This window comes from Poecile atricapillus, chromosome 6, assembly GCF_030490865.1.
Source record: "Poecile atricapillus isolate bPoeAtr1 chromosome 6, bPoeAtr1.hap1, whole genome shotgun sequence".
In the NCBI taxonomy this organism is placed as follows: domain Eukaryota; kingdom Metazoa; phylum Chordata; class Aves; order Passeriformes; family Paridae; genus Poecile; species Poecile atricapillus.
Window position 1 is genome coordinate 38,011,267 of NC_081254.1, and position 25,255 is coordinate 38,036,521.

The 25,255-nt window shown below is 54.3% G+C and overlaps 1 protein-coding gene across 3 annotated transcripts in view; it reads right to left on the minus strand.

Annotated features, from left to right (window-relative positions):
• Positions 1–5,141: 5,141 nt before the first annotated feature.
• Positions 5,142–25,255, minus strand: part of STK32C (serine/threonine kinase 32C) — a 72,736-nt gene continuing 52,622 nt past the window's right edge. For 2 of the 3 annotated variants that reach the window (XM_058841919.1, XM_058841917.1), the window contains 10 exons: positions 13,068–13,219; positions 10,776–10,949; positions 10,364–10,401; positions 9,592–9,681; positions 8,783–8,886; positions 8,578–8,694; positions 7,100–7,225; positions 6,821–6,952; positions 6,065–6,132; positions 5,142–5,411 (listed from right to left, as the gene is read on the minus strand). In XM_058841919.1, the coding sequence (XP_058697902.1) occupies positions 5,294–5,411; positions 6,065–6,132; positions 6,821–6,952; positions 7,100–7,225; positions 8,578–8,694; positions 8,783–8,886; positions 9,592–9,681; positions 10,364–10,401; positions 10,776–10,949; positions 13,068–13,186 (1,086 nt within the window). In that variant the 5' untranslated portion in view covers positions 13,187–13,219 and the 3' untranslated portion in view covers positions 5,142–5,293. The remainder of the gene's footprint in view (positions 5,412–6,064; positions 6,133–6,820; positions 6,953–7,099; positions 7,226–8,577; positions 8,695–8,782; positions 8,887–9,591; positions 9,682–10,363; positions 10,402–10,775; positions 10,950–13,067; positions 13,220–25,255) is intronic. The other variant, XM_058841918.1, reaches the window with a different exon arrangement.

Consider the following 25,255-nt stretch of genomic DNA (forward strand, 5'->3'; position numbering starts at 1 on the left):
TCAGCAGCAGGATCAATCACATCAGGTAAGAAGGACAAAGCAGGTTGATCAGCCCAGGAGGGTCATTCCCTGTTTGTCCCTGGCAAATTCCAGTTCCCAGGGTTTAGGCACAGGGCTGGCAGGCACTGAGCTCTCCTGGCTGCTGTGGGTGTTTCTCCTGCCCTGTGTTTCAGGGCTGTGTGTGGGAAGCTGCCCTCACTCTGACCTTCACCTTTCCCCTGTAGAGAGCAGCCCAGCCTGGCAGGTGCCCTTGGTGCCTCGGGGACACCCATGGGCACCCAGAACGCTGCCCCAGAGGCATCACAGTGGCACTGCTGGCTGGGCAGGAGGGACGAGTCCAGGCTCAGACATCCACTCATCTCAGCCTCCTTTGAGGGGAGCAGCAGCTTCTGAGCTGCAAGCAGCAGCACATTACCAGCAAGATAAATCATTCCTGCACTGAGAGGGATCAAAGAGAAAAAACAGATCCCCTGACACTTTCCAGGGGCTGTTTTTATTGAGGTTAAGATACAAAATCCAGGGCTGTGCAGGGAAATACCAAACCCCTGTGAGCCACAGCTGTTGTGCCCTCGCTGTGGCAGCGAGGTTGGGGTCCTGCCCCCTCCCCTGCCACCTCTGCCTCACCCTGGTGCTCCCAGCGCAGCATCTACAGCTCAGTACCCTGGAAATGACACCAAATCCTTGGCAATGTTAAAAATACACATTTATTACTCCACATGTGCAATGGCTCCTGACAGTATCTGCGAAAACACAACCTTGTTCTAACTTAAATATTCTGTGATATGGTAAAATTGTCATGCAAGAAAATTACAGGAATGTATTAATATAAAGTACAAAGATATATTTACATATATATGCACTGAAATAATTGTTAAAAATACCCTCCCAAGGCAGCAGGATTTCAGCACTGTCCAGGGTCAAGTCCATAGTACTGGTATTTTTGCTATTATTTTATTACTCTTAGACTCTTTTTGGCAAGCTCTGGAGTAATAGAGAATTGGCAACAGAAGAAAAATCAGGACCTGACCTGGCATTTGTCTTCTGCACAAAATTCCCAGTGAAGGCTGTGGAATTCAATGCAAAAACTTAAAAATACGCAACTTTGCAAAACCTCGTAACACAACAGAGATAAGAAAACAATCTCATGGCAAGTGATTAAAGGAGAATAATTTATAGGTGCTGTAGACTTTTCACAGCAGATAATGGCACACACTGTATAAATCTGTCATACAAAAAAATACAGGTATTTAAATATTTATGTACAGAAAATTCCTGTGTTCTGGCTGTAGTGGAGGTGTAACCCAGAGCTGTTGGTGACACCTTCCAAGCTGGGATGTAGGACCAGGGCTCTGTCACAACTTGTCTGTGAGGTTTGCTCAGCAGCAGTAGCCAGGGCTCAGCCACACCAGTGGCACCACCACAGGCACCACAACCCCACCACACCCCCAGAGCTTTGTCCCCATCCCCAGCCCAGTCTGTGCCAGCAGCCAGGGAACACCCACAGGGGTGGCACAGGGAGGAGAGAGGATCAAACCCCCAGGACTCCAATGTGGATGGGGTGAGCTGGACATGGGACACACCGGCAGGAGTCCCAGAGATGTGTAGGGCCAACAGGACCAAGCTCTGCTCAGCTGGCACTGGCTTGTTGCAGGGACACAGCAGTGGGGACACAAGAGAGGCCCAGAGTGGGGCACAGGGTGGGCAGGAGGCCCCAGAGCACTGAACCCCTGCACAGGGGTTCTGACAATGACACTGAGCTGTTTCCTATCACTTGGCCCTTTCCAATTGCTCTTTTCATGCCATTTCTTCTCCAGGGACTGAGTGCAAACAGCTGTCAATGAAACCCTGTTCCCAACAGGCTCTGGTGAGGTGATGCCCAAATACTATTTAAGACCAAAACCAAGCACTTGAGTGATGTGTCCACGCTGTGTCTCCCACTCAGCACAAGGATCCCACAGCTCTGTGTCCTGGTACTGTTCAATGTTCAAGGGATTCAGGTTCAATGGTGTGCCCAGCACAGCCCTGGCGCTGCACTGCTGGATTGCAGGGGTGCTGCCCAGGCAGCCAGGACCAGCCCAGAGTGTTCTCCCTGGGAAGAAGCCATTCCCTGGCATCCCCCCAGAAGATCCCCTGGTTTCTGCCAGGTGCCACTGAGCTGTTTCTGCACAGTGCACTGAAAAAGAGGGGTGCTGGAGGGGGAACAGATGACTGACAGACAGAGGGTTTGAGCTGAGAATCTTCAGTTTCAGAAGCAAGCCAGTGCCTCCCCACACTAACCCCCACCTCAGGGCCCACTTGTCTCTTGTCCTAAGGAAAGCGATGAAAACATCAATTACACACATCCTGTACCTGCCAACACCTCTCCTGGCCTGAGAGCTTCTGGCTGAATAGAATCCATCTTCATCACTCAGCTATGAGTTTTGACCTTTGGTCAAAAAATCAGTGACGCTCCTCATCGTTCCGATGGTCCAAAATTTTGCCGTTACTTAGAGGAAGTTGCTAAATAGTGCAATGGAATTCACTGTAAAACCCTGCCCACACCAGTGCAGTAAATCACCTGTAATTCATAACTCCTGAATAAATAGATGTTTTGACCCTCATCTGCTGAACCAGGATAGAGCTGAGAGATGTGGGATGGAGACACAAGGTGAGCACAGAGCCCCAGGGAGAGGAGCAGGCTGCAGTGTGGAGAGCAGGAGCTGCTCAGCACAGCAAAGGGGCCAGAGCACGTGGCCCACCTGCACACAAAGGTGAGCCCTGACAGGTGAGAGAAGGTAACCAGGCCTCCCTGGTACCCAGTAATGAGACTGGAAGTTACTGGGGGCAGAGAGGGCAGGTTCCTCCAGCACAGCTGGGATCAGAGCCAGGGCAGTGCCCTCCTGCAGCCTGGAGAAGGAGCAGGAGGACACACTGAGTTCAGCCCTCGCTCACTGACTGGCCACAGCCCCTGAGCCATCATTAACACAGCTCCTAACGAGGCACGGGGTGTGCAGGACCCCGGGCTGACAGCAGCTACATGAAAATAACCATGCAACCAGACCCAGAGCTTCAGCTCCCCTCCTCCTGCACATCCTTAAAGACTTCCATGAAAACGTCTCTGCACAAGTCCAGCCACACACTAATTCCCACATAAAACTGCGGGAGACATGCTCCATGTCCTTGCTTGAGTAAGATTATTTCATACCATTGATTTATTCAAGGAAACAAAAACCACAACAAAACTGGTCCTGACAGAATCTGATCTGTTACAAACATCTCCCATCCATTTCTGCATTAGGAATACCCAGTAAGGATGCAAACACTGCAGCCTCCCAGTGTCTGGCAGCAAACAGCTGCTGCTGGTTTGATGGTGACTGTGGTCACACCTGGGGCACCAGAGCAGTCGTGTGGCACCACAGGGCTCGGGTTCAGCCACAGAAACCAAAAACCACTCTGCAGCAGGTTAAACAACTAATATAGTGAAGGCCCCTGCAACAAGAAAGGCAACATCCACAGCTGGAGCAAGGGAAGATTTCCCATCTTATTAAGAAGTTAAGACAGGTATTGGCAAATTATATACAGTACTTGTATTTTACACTGCAAATAAAGTAAATTGAAGGTGAAATACGATATTCCTGTCTTTCACAAACAAGCAGCCTTGCAAAACCATCCACTCTGCCTCCAACAAAACCTCAGCCTTTAATAAACTGTGTCCTCCAAACCTGGGCACATGGAGCCAGACCCTCCAACCCACAGCTCCACACTGCCTGCAGCAGTGAAAGGAAGGAAGAAAATATTTTAAATGCATTCTGCATCTCAAATACTCATTAACCATTACCCTGCCCCTGAAGAATCCATGGAGTGCACAAAAAAACATTTATTTGCCTTGAATGGGGAAAGGACCTGATGGGTGACACAAGGAGAAGGTGTCAGGGACATCCTTGTGCTGCAGGAGCCAGGGGCTCCCCGGAGCTGGGGGCTCTCAGGAGCTGGGGGCTCCCCGGAGCTGGGGGCTCCCCGGAGCTGGGGGCTCTCAGGAGCTGGGCGCTCCCCGGAGCTGGGGGCTCCCCGGAGCTGGGGGCTCTCAGGAGCTGGGCGCTCCCCGGAGCTGGGGGCTCTCAGGAGCTGGGGGCTCTCAGGAGCTGGGCGCTCCCCGGAGCTGGGGGCTCTCAGGAGCTGGGGGCTCCCCGGAGCTGGGCGCTCCCCGGAGTTGGGGGCTCCCCGGAGTTGGGGGCTCTCAGGAGCTGGGCGCTCCCCGGAGCTGGGCGCTCCCCGGAGTTGGGGGCTCCCAGGAGCTGGGGGCTCTCAGGAGCTAAGGGCTCCCCGGAGCTGGGCGCTCCCCGGAGCTGGGCGCTCCCCGGAGCTGGGCGCTCCCCGGAGCTGGGCGCTCCCCGGAGCTGGGCGCTCCCCGGAGCTGGGCGCTCCCCGGAGCTGGTGCCAGAGAGGCCCCGGGCTGTGCTCAGGGATTGCCCATGCCCAGGGCAGCAGCTGTGAACAGGGAATGCCAAAGTCAAGCTCACACCACCTCTTTGGCCTTCCTCCCTGCTCCTTGTCTCTCCCCGTGGCACCCAAGGACGGCTTCTTTCCCTGTCCTCTCACCGCATTAAAAACGTGTAGATCAGCAACCTGACATTAAAACAGAAAGACTAAATAAGTTGATCTCCTCCCCTGACAAGTTGCATAGGCCGTATCTTCCCCCGACAGGCAGCCACAGAGCCGGGCTGGCGATGCACGGCCCGGAGGACAGTCCTGAGGGAGCTGGGCTGGCTCCAGCCCTCCGGGGGAGCTGGGCTGACAATGCATGGCCCGGAGGACAGTCCTGAGGGAGCTGAACTGATTCCAGCCCTCCGGGGGAACCGGGAGGGCGGTGCATGGCCCAGAGGACAGTCCTGAGGGAGCTGGGCTGGCTCCAGCCCTCCAGGGGAACCAGGCTGGCGGTGCATGGCCCAGAGGACAGTCCTGAGGGAGCTGGGCTGGCGATGCACGGCCCGGAGGACAGTCCCGAGGGCACCGGGCTGGCTCCAGCCTTCCAGAGGAGCTGGGCTGACGGTGCACGGCCCGGAGGACAGTCCTGAGGGCACCGGGCTGGCTCCAGCCCTCCAGGGGAACCGGACTGGCGGTGTATTGCCCGGAGGACAGTCCCGAGGGAACCGGACTGGCGGTGTATGGCCCGGAGGACAGTCCCGAGGGCACCGGGCTGGCTCCAGCCCTCCGGGGCAGCTGCCGGTGCTGTGCTGAGGGCAGCGGGGCGGGCTCGGTGCTCAGCGCAGCCGAGGACGGGTGAGGGCGGGCGGGCTGGCCCCGCGGCCCCGGCCTAGCTGCTGCCCGAGGAGCACACGGAGCTGCACATGGGCAGGGGCTCGGCCTCCGCCTCCTCCGGGGGCTCGCAGGCAGACGCAGACTCGCTCGGCTGCTCCTGGCTCTTCTTTAGCCTGCGGGAGCGGAGGAAGCAGGAGTTACACGGCTGCTCCCCAAGCTCTGAAATGCCCCAAAACAGCCTGCGAGGCTCCAGCCCTCCCAGACCTCGGCCAAGAGTGGCCACAGCACAGGCAGGCTCCAGCCAGCCTCCTCCTCCACAGAGCCTGCCTCACGCTCTGCCTGCGGCCCAAACAGCCCCAACCCTGCGGGGAACTGCCTTTAATCCAACCCTTTCACTGCCTGCCTATCCCACCAGGGACTTTCCCAACCTTAATGTTCGCATGAATCTATTCCAAGTGTTACAGACCTCCACAGTCATTGAGTCCGATCTTCCCCACCTTCATTCCCCAAAATATCATCTGCTAAAAGCAGGATGGGTGAGGAGGTGCCACGGGGGAACGGGGGCAGTGTCACACGTGTGTTACATCCCAGAAGCCTCTTTACAGCGTATTTTATTTAATGGCAGTTAATAATCCCTGATCTTGCCTCCCTTTGTGGCCAGAAACATTTTTCATACACAGGCAGCACCTGAGCTTCTCTGCTGACAGCAGTCACCGGGGGCTAAGCCAGCAGCAAGGTGCTCCTGGCTGTCAGACACTGCACTGATTCCTAAGGGAACTAAGAGAAAGGAGTATTTTTCCCTGAAAACACCACCCCACACACTCACTTCTCTCTGTTGAAGATGACGAAGTCCTGCTGGATAGCTTCAAGGCATTCCTGGAGATAGTCATTTTCCTATTGAAGAAAAACAAAACACGCATAAGCAGCTCCATTTGCATCTCTTTGTTGCCTGCAGCCCCTAGAGCTCCCAGCTGTGTTCAGGAGCCCCCAGCTGTGTTCAGGAGCCTCCAGATGTGTTCAGGAGCCTCCAGATGTGTTCAGGAGCCCCCAGCAGTGTTCAGGAGCCCCCACCCCCAAACCTCAGCCCAACAGCTGGAGGCAGCAGGGCTGGCTGCCATGTGGCTTTCAGCAGGGGCTTGTGCCACCCACAGCAGCAGTTTTCCATAAAACACAGATCACACTGCTCCTGATGTGAACACAGTGCATTTATCCGTGTGTCCTGGATCTGGGGAGTGCTGTCAGCCCAAAGGAAGCACAGCCAGAGCCCAGCACACAGCTCACAGACACAGGGAGCTGCTGCCTTGTGCCAAGGTTCGCGCAGCCCTGGGGCTGTGTGGTGCCAGAGGCTGAGCACACCGGGCTGCCCAGACCTCTGCTGCTCATTTCACTTGCCAAAGTACCCACTACTGTGAAAGTTTGGTCAAACTTCCATAAGAGGAATATGTGGTTGTTGAAATTACTCCAATGGGCAAATGCTTTCATCAATATAAACCCGTGTCCTGCACAGTGTGGCAGTAACAGCTGCAATACCCGCCCAAATCCAGCCTTTTCCCAGCTGGATGTTACCCCAGGCAGCACATACAGACTGGGAGCTGTCTTTGCTGTTATCCCTTGACTTGTTCTTTGCGAGCCTCTTCTTCTTCTTGTGCAGGGGCCTTGACTCCAGAATCATCTCCTCCAGCTCGAAGGTGGGGTCGCAGTGCAGGCGGCCCTTCTGCCAGGACACACCACACGACTCACGTCAGGCACAGCAGAGACACAGAAACCACTTCCCCCTCAGAAACCTCTGCTCTCCCAGCGGTTCCTCCAGTCTGGGGAGCAGCCCCTGCTCGGGATGGGGACACGGGTCACTGTCACTCACGTTGGGGACGAAGCCCGGCTCCACGCGCTTCTCGCACACGTCGCTCCAGACCACGCTGGACAGGTGAGCCGAGGCCTGGATGTGGGCCAGGCAGGAGAAGCGATGCTCAGGATTCACTGTCAGCAGCTGGGGAGGGAAAAGCGTCGGGAATAAAGCATTGCAGAGAAGGGCTCTCCTGCCAGAGGAGGAAGACAAGACACCCAGCAGCAGCCTGCCTGGGCCAGCTGCAGTGGTTCAGCCATGCCAAAGAGCCTTTTTGCTGTGGGAAATAGATAACTTACTGCAGGAAAAATACCTAAGAAGATGTTCTGCAGGTACCCCAGCGCTCTGGGGGGACGTGGGGGTCCCCTCCCGGCTGCTGGCACATTCCCGGTGAGAGGCTGGATTCCCTGGAAGCCTGGCTGCCCAGCAGATGGCAATGCAAACCTGCCGAACGCACCACCTCTGCCAGCAACGCTGCTCCTCATTAAACCGAATCTAATGATGCAAATTACCCACCCTGCATTAACTCATTCAGAGGCACTTGCTGCCGGCAGTGGCTGTATCTTTCCTACAGCAAACTCGCCAGTTACTCTTCAGAGTTCTCAAGCAAGCCATGGCTAAAGCAGCCGCCCCAACACATCCCAGCTTTCTCCAGCAGCAGCAGCATGAGGAAAGCAGCAGAGCATTCCATAGAGCTGGGACCCCCCAGCAGCTCTCACAACCCCTGCAGCCCCAAAGGAGCAGGGAGAGGGAGCAGCCAGTGCTGCAGCACAGCACGTGTGCTCCACATCCCCTGCCATCCCTGCCAGGAGAGGAGAGGAGAGGCTGGGATGCTGGAAGACACAATTCTAGCCCAGCTGGGAATCTGACTGTCACACCAAAGCCAGCCTCAAACATCGTGCATCTTATTACAGGGATAATAAACACATAACACACATAATTAATCATGGAGTCCCAGACTGGATTGGGCTGGAAGCTCCTTCAGTGCCACCCCAGCCATGGCAGGGACACCTTCCCCTGTCCCAGCTGCTCCAGCCCCAATGTCCAGCCTGGCCTTGGGCACTGCCAGGGATCCAGGGGCAGCCCCAGCTGCTCTGGGCACCTGTGCCAGGCTCTGCCCACCCTGCCAGGAACAATTCCTGCCCAAAATCCCATCCAGCCCTGCCCTCTGGCACTGGGAGCCATTCCCTGGCTCCTGTCCCTCCATCCCTTGTCCTCAGTCCGTCTCCAGCTCTCCTGGAGCCCCTTTAGGCCCTGGAAGGGGCTTTAAGGTCTCACTGAAGCCTTTCCTTTTCAGGGTTTAACATCCATAACTCTCCCAGCCTGTATTTTGTATATTATGATTATTATTACTCTTATTATTCATTGTTTATTAATATGCTGATAATTTTCCAGCTAGTCCTGCCTGCACATTAACTGCCATCCAACCCAAAGCCACCCCAGAAGGACAATTCATCCAACAATTCATCCAACTGCACCCCAGAAGGAGCATTCACCTTCCGCAGCAGCGCGACCATCTCCTTGGACCAGGCTGAGGAGTACTGCACGCTGACCGTGCTGAAGAGCTGCACCAGAGACTCCACGGGGTTGTTGGAGTGGATGTCATACGGCCTCTGGGGACAAGAGCACAAAGGTGAGGAGTCCCCTCTCCCTGTTCAGCCGGAGCACACGATCCGAGGGCCGGGGTGGCCGGTGCCCTACCCAGCCCCGCAGCAGCTCGTAGGCCATGATTCCCAGAGACCACCAGTCCACCTCGAAGGAATAGCCCGTCCCGCCGCTCAGGAACGAGTGGAAAATCTCTGGGGCTGAGCAGAAAGGGATAACATGCAACAGGTTATTTGTTGTTCTCTATTCCAGCATGTCATGTCAGTCAGTGCACAACGCTCACAGTGGTTTTCATGCTCGAGGGGAGGCTGTGTGAGGAGGGGGAACAGCAGCAGCAGCAGCAGCAGCAGCCGTGTGCCTGCCCTCACTGGGAACTGGGAGCTGGCCACCTGCAGGGACAGCCCTCCCAACACAGCACAGCACAACCACGGGACCCCCAGAGACACCAAGGGCAAGGCTGGAGCCAGGGAGGGAGGGCAGGAGGAGGAGGCTGGGTGGGATGAGAAGGGCAGGGTGGGATGGAGGGGACTGCACAGGATGTAATGCAGAGGATGGGATGGGATGGGGTGGGATGGGATGGGATGGGATGGGATGGGATGGGATGGGATGGGATGGGATGGGATGGGATGGGATGGGATGGGATGGGATGGGATGGGATGGGATGGGATGGGATGGGATGGGATGGGATGGGATGGGATGGGATGGGATGGGGTGACATGCCAACCATGATGCCTTCACACTGGGATTTCCCCTTGTCAGACAGTCAGGCTCTGCTGGAGGACCTGGGCACGAGCACCAAGGCCCCACATTACCTGGACACCCCTGCCCCAGCCAGGGCCCATCAGGCAGCGTGTGCTGAGCACTCAAAACGTGACACAGGCACGAGAGCAGAGATTGTTTCTTACCCATGTATGGCTTTGTCCCAGCCAATGCTGTCGCTCTTTCACCGTCCCTAATGATTGTTGCAATATTAAAATCTGTTAAATGGGCATGACCTTAAATAAAGACACATTTAAAGAAGGAATTAATGGCAGTGCAGTGGCAATGCAGAGTCAGAACACATTTGTTTCATAAGCTTCTGCCATCAGACAGGGTAGCACAGACATGGGCAGGTCAGGATCAGATCCCATGGAATAGCCATAAAAAGTTTCCCAGGATTTGGGCTGGCCAGGTGATTAAAGGGTAGGGAGCTTTGGGTGTTGATTTTAAATCACACTTGGAGCTAGCCAGTAACCCCCAGCAGCTTCAGCACTGGCCAAATTGCTCTGGCCAGAAGCTACAGGAGTGAGAAAGACACCAGGGAAACACTATCATAGAACCACAGAATGTTTGGGTTGGAAGGGACTTAAAAGATCATCTTGTTCCACACTCCAGCCATGGAGCTTCCACTAGACATGGGTGTTCCTGTCACTGCAGCTGCTGAACTGCAATGGCTCCAGGTTCCCAGGGCTGAAGGAGGGCTGCCTATCCGTGCTGACCACAGCACACTGGACAGGCCAGGTGGGTGATCCTCTCCTTAAAAAGCACAGGGATGTTCAGCCAAACATGATCCAGCAAAAGCAGAGCAGCTTTCCCCACACTTTCCCCAGGTAAAAAGATGCCCAGTACCCAGGACTACAAAGAATCTGTCCCTGGAATGAATGAGGGAGCAAGCAAAGAGGAGCAGAGTGATCCTACCTTGTTCATCGAGGAGGATGTTGTCTGGTTTTACATCTCTGGGAAAAGAAGGAAGATTACAGCAGATGGAATCTCAGCCAGACCAGGGATGAGACTCAATGACAACAATCCTGCAATTGTTTATCTATCAAAAAATTAGGAACAAATAAAACAAAGATATTCTCACATGAGGCAAGCCCCTTTATAATGGACTAGGAATAGTCTTTTCCTGGGCAACTTGGTGAAAAACTGGAAGCATTAGACTTGTTCAGGCCTCATTCCCAAGGAGAAGGAATAACATTTCTGTGGGTATTTGTGTGAAGCCCTGGATGGCTTTAACACCTGCCCTGAAATGTTCAGCCCCCGGTGGAGCATCAGCCTCGCTGTGAGTGGTGGGGAGCAGGAGCAGCACGGACAGCAGCCCGTGGGTTACCTGTGGATGATGTGCTGGCTCCGCAGGTAGTCGAGAGCCAGCGCCATCTCACAGATGTAGAGTTTGACCGTTTCCTCGGTGAACTGAACGTTCTGCTGCAGGTGATAGCGCAGGTCACCTCCCAGCAGCAGGTCCACCACCATGAACATGTCCTCCTCGTCCTGGAAGGAATACCTGCAGGAGTGGGGAGCGGCTGAGCCTCACTAGACTCACAAACCCAGCCAGGCTTTTCCCTCTCCTGATTACACAGCTCCTGGGAGAGCTGCACAAGGCCCCACTATGGGCACAGAATCCCAGAAAAGCTCTCTCTGAGTCCAGCCATTCCCAGCACTGACCACGTCCCCAGCTGCCACAGCCACGTGGCTTTTAAATCCCTCCAGGGATGGGGACTCTACCACTGCCCCAAGCAGCTGTTCCAGGGCTGGGCAGCCTTTTTGGATAGAAAATTTTCCCCAGTATCCCCCCTGAACATGCCCTGGCCCAGCCTGAGACTGTTCCCTCTCCTGTCCCTGTTCCTGGCAGCAGAGCACGACCCCCCCGGCTGTCCCCTCCTGCCAGGGACTTGTGCAGAGCCAGAAATTCCCCCTGAGCCTCCTTTGCTCCAGCCTGAGCCCCTTCCCAGCTCCCTCAGGAATTCTCCAGCCCCTTCCCAGCTCCCTCAGGAATTCTCCAGCCCCTTCCCAGCTCCCTCAGGAATTCTCCAGCCCCTTCCCAGCTCCCTCAGGAATTCTCCAGCCCCTTCCCAGCTCCCTCAGGAATTCTCCAGCCCTTTCCCAGCTCCCTCAGGAATTCTCCAGCCCTTTCCCAGCTCCCTCAGGAATTCTCCAGCCCTTTCCCAGCTCCCTCAGGAATTTTCCAGCCCCTTCCCAGCTCTGTTCCCTGCCCTGAACACGCTCCAGCCCCTCCAGGTCCTTGCAGTGATGGGCCCAAAACTGAAGATGCAGTTTTGCTGCTTGCACCTTCGCAATCAAGCAAGTCCAGCTCAAGATGCTCGCTTGTTTTTCAAATCAATTCCTCCACTAAGCAATGCTTCCCTGGAAAGATGAGTATCCCAGGTAATGTCCCCCTGCTCACCCCATCCCTGAGCAGCTGTGCCATGTCAGCCCAGCAGCACAGAGCTCAGGCTCTGCCAGCCAGACACTTCAGAGAAACTTCACATTTTCAACTGCAAACAATCTCATAAAACCTACTTAAAATATCTCACCCTATCTTGAAGATGAATTGGAAAACACAACTGCTAATTTAACCAGATAAACCAGAAAAAGAGATTTATATTTACTATGGAGTAAACCGCCTCTCTAAATCTGCCGTGGGTCCCACGGGAGACTGACAGCAGTGGGGATACACCAAAACAACGCTCATTGTTATATTTGGTGACTGCAGTTCCAAGGAAAGAGTATGTGGGATTGTATAATACTCATGAATCACTCACTTCTGCTCCCATCTTAAATATAGGTTTATTCTAAAACTATGAGCCAAAAGGGTTTGCTATGGGAGCAAGTTCTCTCCAGAACTTCATTGCTTGTTGGGAAAAACATTCACAATTGCTAAGAAACTGAAAAATATCAATATTAACTCTACTGGCTATTCTGGAGCAATGGATCAACAAAATAAATGTGACACATCACCCACTTCCATCACTTTGGGTATAAAACTTCCTCAGTTTTTAGAGGTGTCCCCCTCCCCGGCAGCCTGGCACACATCCAGCACTGCTGGAGTGGGAGGGGACCCTTCACTGGGCAGCAAGGCTGAGGAAGGACAGATCATCCATCACCTGGAGCAGCAGGTGCCAAGGCCAAGGGCTCACCCCAAACTAACCAATGACCTTAGGATATAATGCTCTACTTCCTAAAACTGTGAATTAGTTTTTCCTGCAAAATTTGGTAATGATGTGTCCGAGCTCCAAAGGAACGTGTTTCATTTGGCCAGCGAGCGTGGGGCAGAGCACACCAAGGGATGCTGAGGGGTTGGTGTGGCGGTAGGGCAGGTGAGACAGACTGCAGCCTTTGCTGCTGGCACTGCCTGGACAGGACACATTCCACAGGCAACCATGACTCAAGCTATTTGTTAGATTACAACCTGATTTTAAGAGTGTTTTTGAAAATTAGACCCTAAAACGTTGCTCAGTAATGAGGATACTTCTGCCAGTGCACACACAGTGAAGTCATTATTGAGCAACTGGAAATGTCACTCTTTGCAGTGATCTGCTGCTGAAAATGTTATGGGAACCCCTGGAATTATCAGGTGTGTGGCTGTGTGAGCACTGGAGGCACAGGGGAGGGAGCTGCTCACCAGAGATTCACCAGGAAGACGTGCTCGATCTCCTGCAGGATCTCCAGCTCTCTGAAGACGTTGCGCACCTCGTCCCTCTCGATGCACTGCTGCTTGTTCATGTACTTCATGGCGTACATCTTCTCCGTGTCCCTCTTCTGCACGATGCACACCTGGGCCAGGAGGAGAAAACCCTCAGGAACACGTTCCACATCCTCATCCGCTGCTTTGGGAGCCCAGACTCGCTCTGCTCGGCCCCTCAGCCCCCCAGCCAGCCCCGATCCCCAGGCTGAGGCTGGGGACAGCATCATCATCCCCGCTCCCAGCGCCGGGCCCGGCCGGGGGAGCAGCGCTTTGCTGCAGCCCGGGGGAACCGCAGCCGCCTGCAGGGCTCCAGGGCAGGCTCCGGAGAGCTTTCCGGAGGAACAGCTTTTCCTACAATCGTGTCTGGGAGCTGTGCGAGTGTGCTGGCTCTGCATGGAGAGCGGGGCAGGCAGCCACAGGGTTCCCTTCCAGCCTCGTGTCCAGGGAGGGTTTCACCTGCCCCGCACATCCCCGTGCTCGGGAAGGGGTAAAAAACCCCTTTGGGTCAGCAGAAAGCGACTAAAATGCGAATGTGTGACAAGAAGGAAGCCGTGGCCCGGGGGGATACCCCGGACAGAGCCCGGAGCCCGCTGGGGGCCCTGGCCGCCTCCTCAGCTCCGCTAATGGCACCTTAATTACCAAGGTGACTGCTTGTAAAAGAGCTAATTAGCTCTCACGGTGACTATTTTTAAATGAACTAATGGCGTGTCTACGTGTGCTGTAATGATGTGTGCCCTCTGCTCATTATCAGACACGCTGCTAATGAGGATGAGCGCGTTCATGGGCAGGGAGCGGATCCCCCTCACCCCGTGCCCAACCAGCAAAGGGAATTTCTGGGGATTTCAGGGAACCGCAGCCGGCTGGGAGCTTGGATAATAACCATCTGCAAGTGCTAATGGTGCTCGCTATAATATCATCAAGGACGCTGCCGCAAGGAGGTGACAAAATAATGGGTGGTTATCGTTAGCCTGATAAACCCCCCAATTAGCGATGCACAGGAATTACCAGGATTGTTTTCCGCCGTCGTTACAATTACGGTGAGAGCTGAAAATCGGCTGTTTCTGTAACTCTCTGCACACCCCAGAGCTCACGGCAAGGGCTCCTCGTGGGCAGAGTGACCTGAGCTGCTGCCCTGCGTCTGGACCCCTCCGGTGCCCATGGGCGAGCAGAGCCCATCAGCTCCGGCTGCCAGGGACCGTTCCAGGTACAGAACACAAGGGAAAACCTTCTTCATGCAAACTTAATAATAATAATAAACCACCTACTGCAATGCACGCCGCCAGCAGGATCCAGCCCCTGCCTAGAGCAGGCTGAATTGGTTGTACATTCAATAAACAGGCAAAAATAACTTTATATTTTATAAGTTCTTTGAGCGGCAAAGCCCTAACAATTTGCCTTTAAAATTATGGTCATTGTTGTAGAACTGCTCTGAAAACAATCCTCTGGGTAACAGCCATCAAGTCACCGAGCAATATTCTCTCCTGATGTCAGTTTATTCCACATTATTGCTGGAGGCTCATTAATTTCTAGGTGGCTTATACTTTAGGTTGTGCCTGTTGTACCTTAATGAGTATTGCATGTTATTCTGGTGTCATTTGTCTCTTGTTTCTCCACAGTGAAAATGGAAGCCCAGCATAATAAATGAGAATATGATGAAAACTTCGTGTACTCTGTAATTATGATAAACAGTTTTCTGCAATGGAACAGCATCACCTCCACACACAGCAGCTCCAGCTCCTCTGGAAATGTTTGTTCTCTGATTTCTTGGGGCAGAAGTGGATGTCAGTGGTGGCCCGTGTGTGAGCAGGGGCTGCCCGAGGGCACAGTGAGCCCCAGAGCCGATGCTCCTGAGCACACCACACCGCTCTCAGCCGGGGTCTGACCCAAATCAAACCAGCACCAGAACCGGTGCCAGAGCTGCCTCAGCTGGGCTCAGCCACTCGGTGCCCCTGGCACAGGCAGTCACCATTCCTAACGCCCCTCTACAGAAATGCAGCAATGTGTCTGTGTCCCCCCAAAATGTCAGTGACACAAGGCACATCTTTATCTTTTTGTGCTTCTCCGTTCGTGCATCTGTTCCTGGGGAAGGAATAAACATCTATTTGGTAACAAGTCAAGAGTGCATTTTTAAATTAATCCATTTTCAGGCAAGTCCACAATGCAGAGCAGGGCAAGAAGCAGGAATGACTCTGTCCTCATTCTTGACAATGCAGCTACACAAAGGGAATGTTTGGTGGATAAATGCAGCCATCAGGAAAGGGAGTGGAAGGGAGCCAGCCCTGCGAGGCAGAAGGCGGGCGGCAGCTGGGAGTGGATTGCTCAAGACACGGCACATAAAAGCTTCCCCAGAGCCCCAGATACCCCCGGCATTCCCGAGCAGCTTCCCATCCTGCAGGGACAGCTGGAGATCCCCACGATTCCAGCCAGGACACGGCATGGGACACCTGCCAGGCCCAGCCCAGCCCACGGGCTGAGACAGGGACAGCACCTGGACTGTGACAGGGACATCTGGACTGTGACAGGGACAGCACCTGGACTGTGATAGGGACATCAGTACTGTGACAGGGACAGCACCTGTGCTGTGACAGGGACATCTGGACTGAGACAGGGACAGCACCTGGACTGTGACAGGGACAGCACCTGGACTGTGACAGGGACATCTGGACTGAGACAGGGACAGCACCTGGACTGTGACAGGGACAGCACCTGTACTGTGACAGGGACAACACCTGGACTGTGACAGGGACAGCACCTGGACTGTGACAGGGACAACACCTGGACTGTGACAGGGACATCAGTACTGTGACAGGGACAGCACCTGGACTGTGACAGGGACAGCACCTGGACTGTGACAGGGACATCTGGACTGTGACAGTGACAACACCTGGACTGTGACAGGGACAGCACCTGTGCTGTGACAGGGACAGCACCTGGACTGTGACAGGGACATCACCTGTGCTGTGACAGGGACATCTGGACTGTGACAGGGACATCTGGACTGAGACAGTGACATCTGGACTGAGACAGGGACAGCACCTGGACTGTGACAGGGACATCTGTGCTGTGACAGGGACAGCACCTGGACTGTGACAGGGACATCTGTACTGTGATAGGGACATCTGGACTGAGACAGGGACAGCACCTGGACTGTGACAGGGACAGCACCTGGACTGTGACAGAGACAGCACCTGGAGTGTGACAGGGACACCTGGACTGAGACAGGGACAGCACCTGGACTGTGACAGGGACATCTGGACTGTGACAGGGACATCTGGACTGAGACAGGGACAGCACCTGGACTGTGACAGGGACAGCACCTGGACTGTGACAGGGACATCTGTACTGTGACAGGGACAGCACCTGTGCTGTGACAGGGACATCTGGACTGAGACAGGGACAGCACCTGGACTGTGACAGGGACAGCACCTGGACTGTGACAGGGACAGCACCTGGACTGTGACAGGGACATCTGGACTGAGACAGGGACATCTGGACTGTGACAGGGACAGCACCTGGACTGTGACAGGGACAGCACCTGGACTGTGACAGGAACAACACCTGGACTGTGACAGGGACACCTGGACTGTGACAGGGACACCTGGACTGTGACAGTGACAACACCTGGACTGTGACAGTGACAACACCTGGATTGAGACAGGAACAACACCTGGACTGTGACAGTGACAACACCTGGACTGTGACAGTGACAACACCTGGATTGAGACAGGAACAACACCTGGACTGTGACAGTGACAACACCTGGACTGTCACCCCAGCTGGCAGCCCATCTCAATCCCTACATTTCCCAGCCTGGTGCAATGCCTCAGGTGGGCTCTGCCTTTTCTCCTTTAGAAATCCAAGAACTTTTTGCCCTGCTGATTCTGAAGGAATCCTTCAGGCTGAAATCCCACTCAGTGAGAGGTCACCTAATCACACCTGTGTTAGTCAGGGGCAGCACAGTTTTCCTGGGCTCAAACAAAGCCAGTGGCTGCATTCTGGGCAGGATCCATGCAGCTGCTAAATGGTGGGGCTCGCTCTGCAGACATTGTTTCCTCCTGCAGCTGCAGAGGTCACCCAAAGGGAAGGTTCTGGTCACCCCCTGCGGGATGTCACCGTCAGGGCTGCTGCACGAACCCACAGCTGACTCAGGGATCTGTCTTCAGGTCTGAACTGGGAACAGTGCCTTTCCTTCTTGAATTTCTCCTCCTTTGGCTTCTGCCTGTGTAAGACAAGCCCAATGCCCTGTAATCCTTCCACACACAGCCACTGCTGACAGCGGCTCAGAGCCACGGGGACATTTCAGCCTACAAGCCTGGATTTCACTCTTTTTGTTTTCAGAGCAGAGTCAAGGCTTAGAGTCAGCCAACACTACACACCTACATCAAACACCTTAATCCCACCCAGCTCTGAGCCGTGGCCAGGCACTGCTCTGCTTTATAAAAATGCTTATTTGCAGTGGTTGCACCTTGCCCACACATATTGATTTCCCCTCCAGCTTCTGCTGGGTATTTATGCCTCCCGTTTTCCCCAATATCAGTAGAACTGCCATTTACCAGAAAGGTTGAAATTTGAAATGCAGAGCATTAACATGAAATTGCCCATGGCAGCCAGAAACATCAGCAGGCTCTGGGACTGCGTGGGGAAAGGAGTCTCTGCTGTGGGGGAAGCACAGCAGCAGCCTCAGGGGGTGCTGGGGAAATGGGACATTTGCAGCCTCTGGAGCAAGAAGAACTAAGTCTGTCATTCTGAAGGACCAGAAGCAGTGAGAAGGCACTCACCTTGATGTAGAAACAGCTCAAGCTTTTTTGACAACTGATTTCGTTTCTGAACACTAAATTTTACTTTGGAGACAGACTGCAAGGGCTAGGACAGGCTGCACAGTTGTGTTCACCGGCTTCCTGAGCTTGTTGAGCCAAGAGTAAAGCAGGTGAGAGGGGCTTCACTGCACCTATGCACTGCTGAAAGGATAACCTCAATATTGACTTCTAACAAGTTCGTCTCCTTTAGCCAAGTTCTCCTTGAATGGCTCAACTCTTATACCAAGACATGATTCCCTTTCCCCAGGGTTTCCATCCTTTAGGAAGTGTCTGGAGGGAAATCCCTGTCACCCAGCATCCCTAGAACCCCTCTGCTTTGCTCTTGTACCTAGAACTGCACACAGAATCTTGTCAATTATCTATTAATAAATAAATAAATTAAATCATTTCAACTCTCAGCTGCTGTCAGGAAAGCTGCAAACAAGGATCACTCTGTTCTGGACATGGCCACAGCTGCACAGGACACAGAACTGCTTCCCCTGGCATTCAAATGCATCTGTGTATCCATCCTGTATTATGATGGTGCTGTTGAATTGAAATTGAATTGAAATTTAAACACAACCCTTCCCTTGTAATTAGCGTCTTGAAATACTGGTAATCAAAAAGTTCATAATCATTTGTTCTACAAGCCTCACAAATATTAAGGATAAAATTGGCTAATCAATTTGTTTTTTAGGCATAGCCAAGAGAACAAAGCTTCAATCTGCCTCGCAGGTGTATCTGCAGTGACAATTCAGACAATTCAGGATTCTCTGAGCACAGGAACCGCAGGAACAGCCGGATGAAACATCTCCCACAGGTACCCCAGGAGCAGCTCCCCTACACCAGCAGCCCCCAAGGGCACACAGCCCCTCAGGGATGCTCTGCTGGTCCCTGGGAAAGGCTCCTCCTGCACAATGCTGACCCAGAGCTTGGTGCCATGAGCACCAGGGACTGAAGCTGAAGGCTCCTGCAGGAGCCTGTGCAGCCCCTCTCCATCCCTTCAGGGCTGCTCCTGGGAGGGAGCTCTGGGCATGGCAGATCCTGTCAGACCCTTAGTGGGGAAAGGGTCTGGGAACAGCCAGAGGGTCCCGTGGCACCAGCTCCTGGCCGGGGCTGCAGCTGCACACAACCTGCAGTGACAGTGACATGATCCTCAATCAAAACTTACTTTGAATCAATCAAAACCCTTCACTGCTTGACTGAGCAGCTTATTTCAGCAGCACTTTGTCCTGGGCACAGCTCTGGCAGCAGTGTCTGTGGCAGTGTTTCTCTCAGCCGTTATCTCCAGCACACACAGACCCACCTGCAGGAGCAGGACATCTGCTGCCACTGCCACCACCACCTTTCCAGGGGACACAAACATGTGAGGGCTGCTGCCTGTGACAACAGCACCCCTCAGCCTTTCCCTCCAGCTCACAGGAGCACGGACTCACAGAAGGGTTTGGGCTGGAAGGGACCCCAAATCCCACCCATCCCACCCCAGCCATGGCAGGGACACCTTCCCCTGTCCCAGCTGCTCCAGCCCCAATGTCCAGCCTGGCCTTGGGCACAGCCAGGGATCCAGGGGCAGCCCCAGCTGCTCTGGGCACCTGGGACAGGGCCTGCCCACCCTGCCAGGGAAGAATTCCTGCCCAAAATCCCATCTAAACCTCTAAAGTTGCAGTGGTAGCTAAACAAGTGTGACCCTCAGGAGCCCTGCTCTAAGTACAAGGTTATCATTTCAACAGATCTGCCTTCACATCTTTAAGTGCTGATTTTGTTTCCATTTCCAGACACCTTGCCAAATTTCACTCCTTATGATATTTTTCATGGAACCTTATAACTTTAGTTTTTCCCTGCTGAAAAGCTGTGCATTTCCACAAGACTGATGGACTCGTTTGTCAGAGCACTATAAATCATTAAAATCTCTTTTATGCAGCACTGCTGTTTGCTGCAGCCAAGTTGTAACAGCAGCTGATGAAACTTTTATTCACAGCAAGCCTGTTGGTGTTTCCAGGTCGTGTCAACACTTCCATAAAAAATCTCTTTCTCAGTTGCTTATGCTAGAGCCAAAAAAGTCTTCTGACCCAAAATAACACCTGCTGTTCCCAACAGCACTTCAGCATGCTGTGCATCAGAGGATCACAGAATCCCAGGCTGGTCTGGGTTGGAAGGAACCTTCAATCCCATTCAGTTCCATCCCCAGCCATGGCAGGGACACCTTCCCCTGTCCCAGCTGCTCCAGCCCCAATGTCCAGCCTGGCCTTGGGCACTGCCAGGGATCCAGGGGCAGCCCCAGCTGCTCTGGGCAATCTCAGCAGCTTCAATCTGGAGTCCTAGGAATGTGTTCCTGTGTTTGTGTGCAGGGCCACAGCCCTCCCTGGGCTCAGCAGACCCCTGTGGATCTGTGTCCCCCCTGGGAGTGCCCAGAGCTCTGTGTGCTGGCAAAGGACACCACGTGTGCAGCTGGACTGGCTCCAAACACAGGCAAAGCTAAGCTTTTCCATGGTTTCTGTTTTGTTTTTAACCAGAATGAGCCTTATTCTGTCTTTCTCACACAAATGGGACAACCAGCACACTGAAACTATGTCAGGAAAAGCTCTCCTCGTTGGTACCCTGCAAACGGGGCCAGGCCCTTCCAGTTGGTATCTGTCAGGGAACATTTCCTAATTTCCCTGCAAGAAATCATGGCAGGGGGCTGCAGAATGTTATCTACAGGGTCTGAATGCTGTGATTTAATGCAATTTAAGGTAGTTCAGAGTAAGCATTTCCCTTTAATGTCACACTCAGAAAATAAGGTCCCATCAGACACTAAGCAGATGTTTCTGTAATTGAGTTTGGATATGGGGGATTATTTGACTTGAAGCTCCAAAGCACACGTAGATTTCTTTTCCTCAGGAGAGACACTAATCCAAATAAACAAGGAGAAACTGAAGAAGCAACAGCAGAGAACCCTAGAGAACAAAAAGGAAAGAGGGGTGTTTTTCTTTGCTTTAACTTGTCCTGGTTCTCCACCTGTCCCCCTGCACACCCCAAAGCTGGTGTCTCCACCCAGTGTTAAAACACAGATGGAGAAATTTGGGATCATCCTTTGGCCACAGCCCTGGGCACATCTGTGGATGGCACAGAGTGGACTTGCTGACCTCGAGCCCATGGAGCCCCCTGAGAGGCTCCAAAGGGGACAGGGCAGTGCTGGCAGAGCGGAGAGCAGGGAGGAGGACAGCCCAGGAGAAGTTCTGGAGCTGTCACACTGCCTACAGAAAGGCTGTTAGGCAGCTACATTTTTGTCTGGCTTTAATCACATGCTCAGAGATCTCTGCTGGGATTTTCTTTTTCAATAATTAAAGTAGAATGATGAAAATTCAGACCAACCTGCAGAGATCCCTGAAGACACTGTGACCCATCTTTCTGCCTTTTGGATGGATCCAAACCTGGGTCCACCATTTCCTCCAGCTCAGCAGCACTCCATAGATTTCCATGAGCACCTGGACCCCTGTGCACAACCACAGCTAATGAGCACTGTCTGAATAAATGGTGCATTTTCCTGTGGGTGACAGCATTTTGAGTTATGTCTAGTATTTGGAGCCATCTCTCCTTATGGCCCTGACTACATTCTGTGATAGGCCGGTTAAAGAAGCAAAATTATTTTCTTTAGCTACATATTTGACAGCTATTGGGAACAGAAAGAAATCTAATTACTTCCAATGAAGATTAGAGGGCCTTATTTAATCTCTGAAGGTAAATTGATGTTGAAGTTCCCTGACCCCAAGGCAAGAACACTCGCTGTGCTGTTTTGAAAAGCCTCATCACTCATGGTGATCCAGCCCTGACGGCCACTGGCATCGACACCCAAGTGGCCCCAATGTCCTCGTTTGTGCTGCTGCCACAACACACCCCCAGGCACCAAAGCTTCCCTTCTGAGGGAAATAAACACAGGTCTTTCTTTCCAGCCAAGAAAGAAGGGGGTACTCGTGTTTCACAGCACAAACCCTCAGGAGGAATCAGTGCCCCTTGCAGCCAAATGTTTGATTTTCCCTTGGCAGGAGCTCGCTCCGTTGAGCTGCACAAAGGGACCAGCCCTGGCAGGGCAGCTGGGGAGGCTGGGGACTGGAGATCCCTGCCAGGGTGAGGGCCCAGGGGCTGTGCTGTGCCCCAGACAAACCCCCTGCTCCTCTGGCTGCTCTCCTTCCCCATCACCACAGCCACCCCAGCCCGAGCAGTCATTGTCACACAGGGGCTGCCTGTCCCCAGGGAGCCTCCACAAGCCTCTCTAGCAAACCCACAGACAGCACTGAATGACCTCAGGATAAAGAGATGTGCTTTCTATCTCTCTGTATTTCCAGGGATGGGACCCTCTGGCCAGGAACACCCTGCAAATCTCAGAATCACAGAGTCACAGGATGCCTTGGGTTGGGAGGCACCCTAAAGCTCATCCAGTGCCACCCCTGCCACGTGTCCTGGGCCTTGGGCACTGCCAGGGATCCAGGGACAGCCACAGCTTCTCTGGGCACCAATCTTCACCTCGCTGACAAGCCCAAAGATAGCAGCAGGGGCTAAAATGGAGTTTCAGGGCAGAGCAGAGCTGATCTGAGAGCCTGAGGATGCAGCAGCTCTGCGAGGAGCACACAGGGGCACAGTCCCAGCATGGGGAGAGGGCTGGCTGCAGCTCCTGCATCCTGCAAACAGCAGCACCAGCACAGCTGGGGACAACGGGCTGCTGCTGGGTAACTGCACCACTGTGGTTTAACTGCACCTCTTGCTGTGCATGAACAGATAACTATTTCATACTGCACTGCCCTTTATTCAGAGGAATTTTTAGCACTTACTTTTAAAAACAATTTTTAGATCAAAAGTAATAATATGGCACAACAATCTTACTGCAACTCCTTGAGAGAGCGACAGGAACAGAAGGAATCTCGATGGATTTTGGACATAAATAGTAAGTAAACGGGAGGTGAGGGTGGAAAGCAGAGACACAAAAGACTTGTGTTCAATAAACATGCTTTCTTTCCATGCTCTTCTTTCTTTAAAAAAATCTCATGGACTTACAGTCCAGAGTGTTTTCCAAAGGGAGGTAGAATCCTGGCTCATGCAGATAAAATATTGTCTATCCCAAGTGTGATGGGTCAGTAAGAATAAAAAAGTATTAAGAAAAAATGAGAAAAGCCAATTTATAATTGTCAAAGTGATCCTGTACTTACAGTTTTATTTCAGAGAACAAAATGGCCAGTTGGTATGAAAATGGAAAGCACTAAATTTAGAATTTGTCAGCATTTTCACTCCTGATATTTTAATTTTATGGAACTATTGAAACAGGCGTGATTCTGCTATGCACACTGCATAAATAACGATGTCCAGGCCTTTTCAGCAACTCTGGGTTGCACCTGAGGGCCCCTCATGCCTCACCCTGGGCTCATCAACAGCATCACCGATGGAAAGAGCTGGGGGGAAGGACCCCAGACCCACCAAAACCCAGCCCTGATCCCCACGCTGCTCACAAGCTTGTTCTGCATTTCCTGGCTGTTTTCTCTGGAGCCCTTTGCAGAGACAGCCTGAGCAGCCTGAGCTGGCCCTGGCTCATCCTCCTCTGCCCCTGGCTCATCCTCCTCTGCCCCTGGCTCATCCTCCTCTGCCCCTGGCTCATCCTCCTCTGCCCCAGGCTCATCCTCCTCTGCCCCTGGCTCATCCTCCTCTGCCCCAGGCTCATCCTCCTCTGCCCCTGGCTCATCCTCCTCTGCCCCATTTCCCCAGGGCTGAGAGTGGCCTGGAGACAGAGACAGAGACAGAAACAGCAGCAGAATCTCCCATTGCTGTCTCCCTCCCAGATCAGCCCATCGGGCTGGGGCAGAGCGGCTGCTGTGGGGCACAGAGGGTGCTGTGGGGCACAGAGGGTGCTGTGGGGCAGAGCGGGTGCTGTGGGGCAGAGCAGGTGCTGTGGGGCAGAGTGGGTGCTGTGGGGCACAGTGGGTGCTGTGGGGCAGAGCAGGTGCTGTGGGGCACAGAGGGTGCTGTGGGGCACAGAGGGTGCTGTGGGGCAGAGTGGGTGCTGTGGGGCAGAGCAGGTGCTGTGGGGCAGAGCAGGTGCTGTGGGGCAGAGCGGCTGCTGTGGGGCACAGAGGGTGCTGTGGGGCAGAGTGGGTGCTGTGGGGCACAGAGGGTGCTGTGGGGCAGAGTGGGTGCTGTGGGGCAGAGCAGGTGCTGTGGGGCAGAGCGGGTGCTGTGGGGCACAGAGGGTGCTGTGGGGCAGAGCAGGTGCTGTGGGGCACAGAGGGTGCTGTGGGGCAGAGCGGGTGCTGTGGGGCACAGAAGGTGCTGTGGGGCACAGAGGGTGCTGTGGGGCAGAGCAGGTGCTGTGGGGCACAGAAGGTGCTGTGGGGCACAGAGGGTGGTGTGGGGCACAGAGGGTGCTGTGGGGCACAGAGGGTGCTGTGGGGCAGAGCAGGTGCTGTGGGGCACAGAAGGTGCTGTGGGGCAGAGCAGGTGCTGTGGGGCAGAGTGGGTGCTGTGGGGCAGAGCGGGTGCTGTGGGGCAGAGTGGGTGCTGTGGGGCACAGAGGGTGCTGTGGGGCAGAGTGGGTGCTGTGGGGCACAGAGGGTGCTGTGGGGCACAGAGGGTGCTGTGGGGCAGAGCAGGTGCTGTGGGGCACAGAGGGTGCTGTGGGGCAGAGCGGGTGCTGTGGGGTACAGAGGGTGCTGTGGGGCACAGAAGGTGCTGTGGGGCAGAGCAGGTGCTGTGGGGCACAGAGGGTGCTGTGGGGCAGAGTGGGTGCTGTGGGGCAGAGCAGGTGCTGTGGGGCAGAGCGGGTGCTGTGGGGCAGAGCAGATGCTGTGGGGCAGAGCCGGTGCTGTGGGGCACAGAGGGTGGTGTGGGGCACAGAGGGTGCTGTGGGGCACAGTGGGTGCTGTGGGGCAGAGCAGATGCTGTGGGGCAGAGCAGGCACAGCAGCTCGGGCGGGTGTGTGGCTCTGCAGAGCAGGTGCTGTGGGGCACAGAAGCTGCTGTGGGGCACAGAGGGTGCTGTGGGGCAGAGTGGGTGCTGTGGGGCAGAGCAGGTGCTGTGGGGCACAGAGGGTGCTGTGGGGCACAGAAGCTGCTGTGGGGCAGAGTGGGTGCTGTGGGGCAGAGCAGGTGCTGTGGGGCACAGAAGCTGCTGTGGGGCACAGAGGGTGCTGTGGGGCAGAGTGGGTGCTGTGGGGCAGAGCAAGCACAGCAGCTCGGGCGGGTGTGTGGCTCTGTGGGTCTCCAGCCATGGGGCACGGCTGAGCCCCCTGGGCCGGGGGGGCTCTGTGCAAGGCCCCTCCTCAGCTGGAAGGGACACCTGGCCCTCCACACCAGATCCCTGATCCAC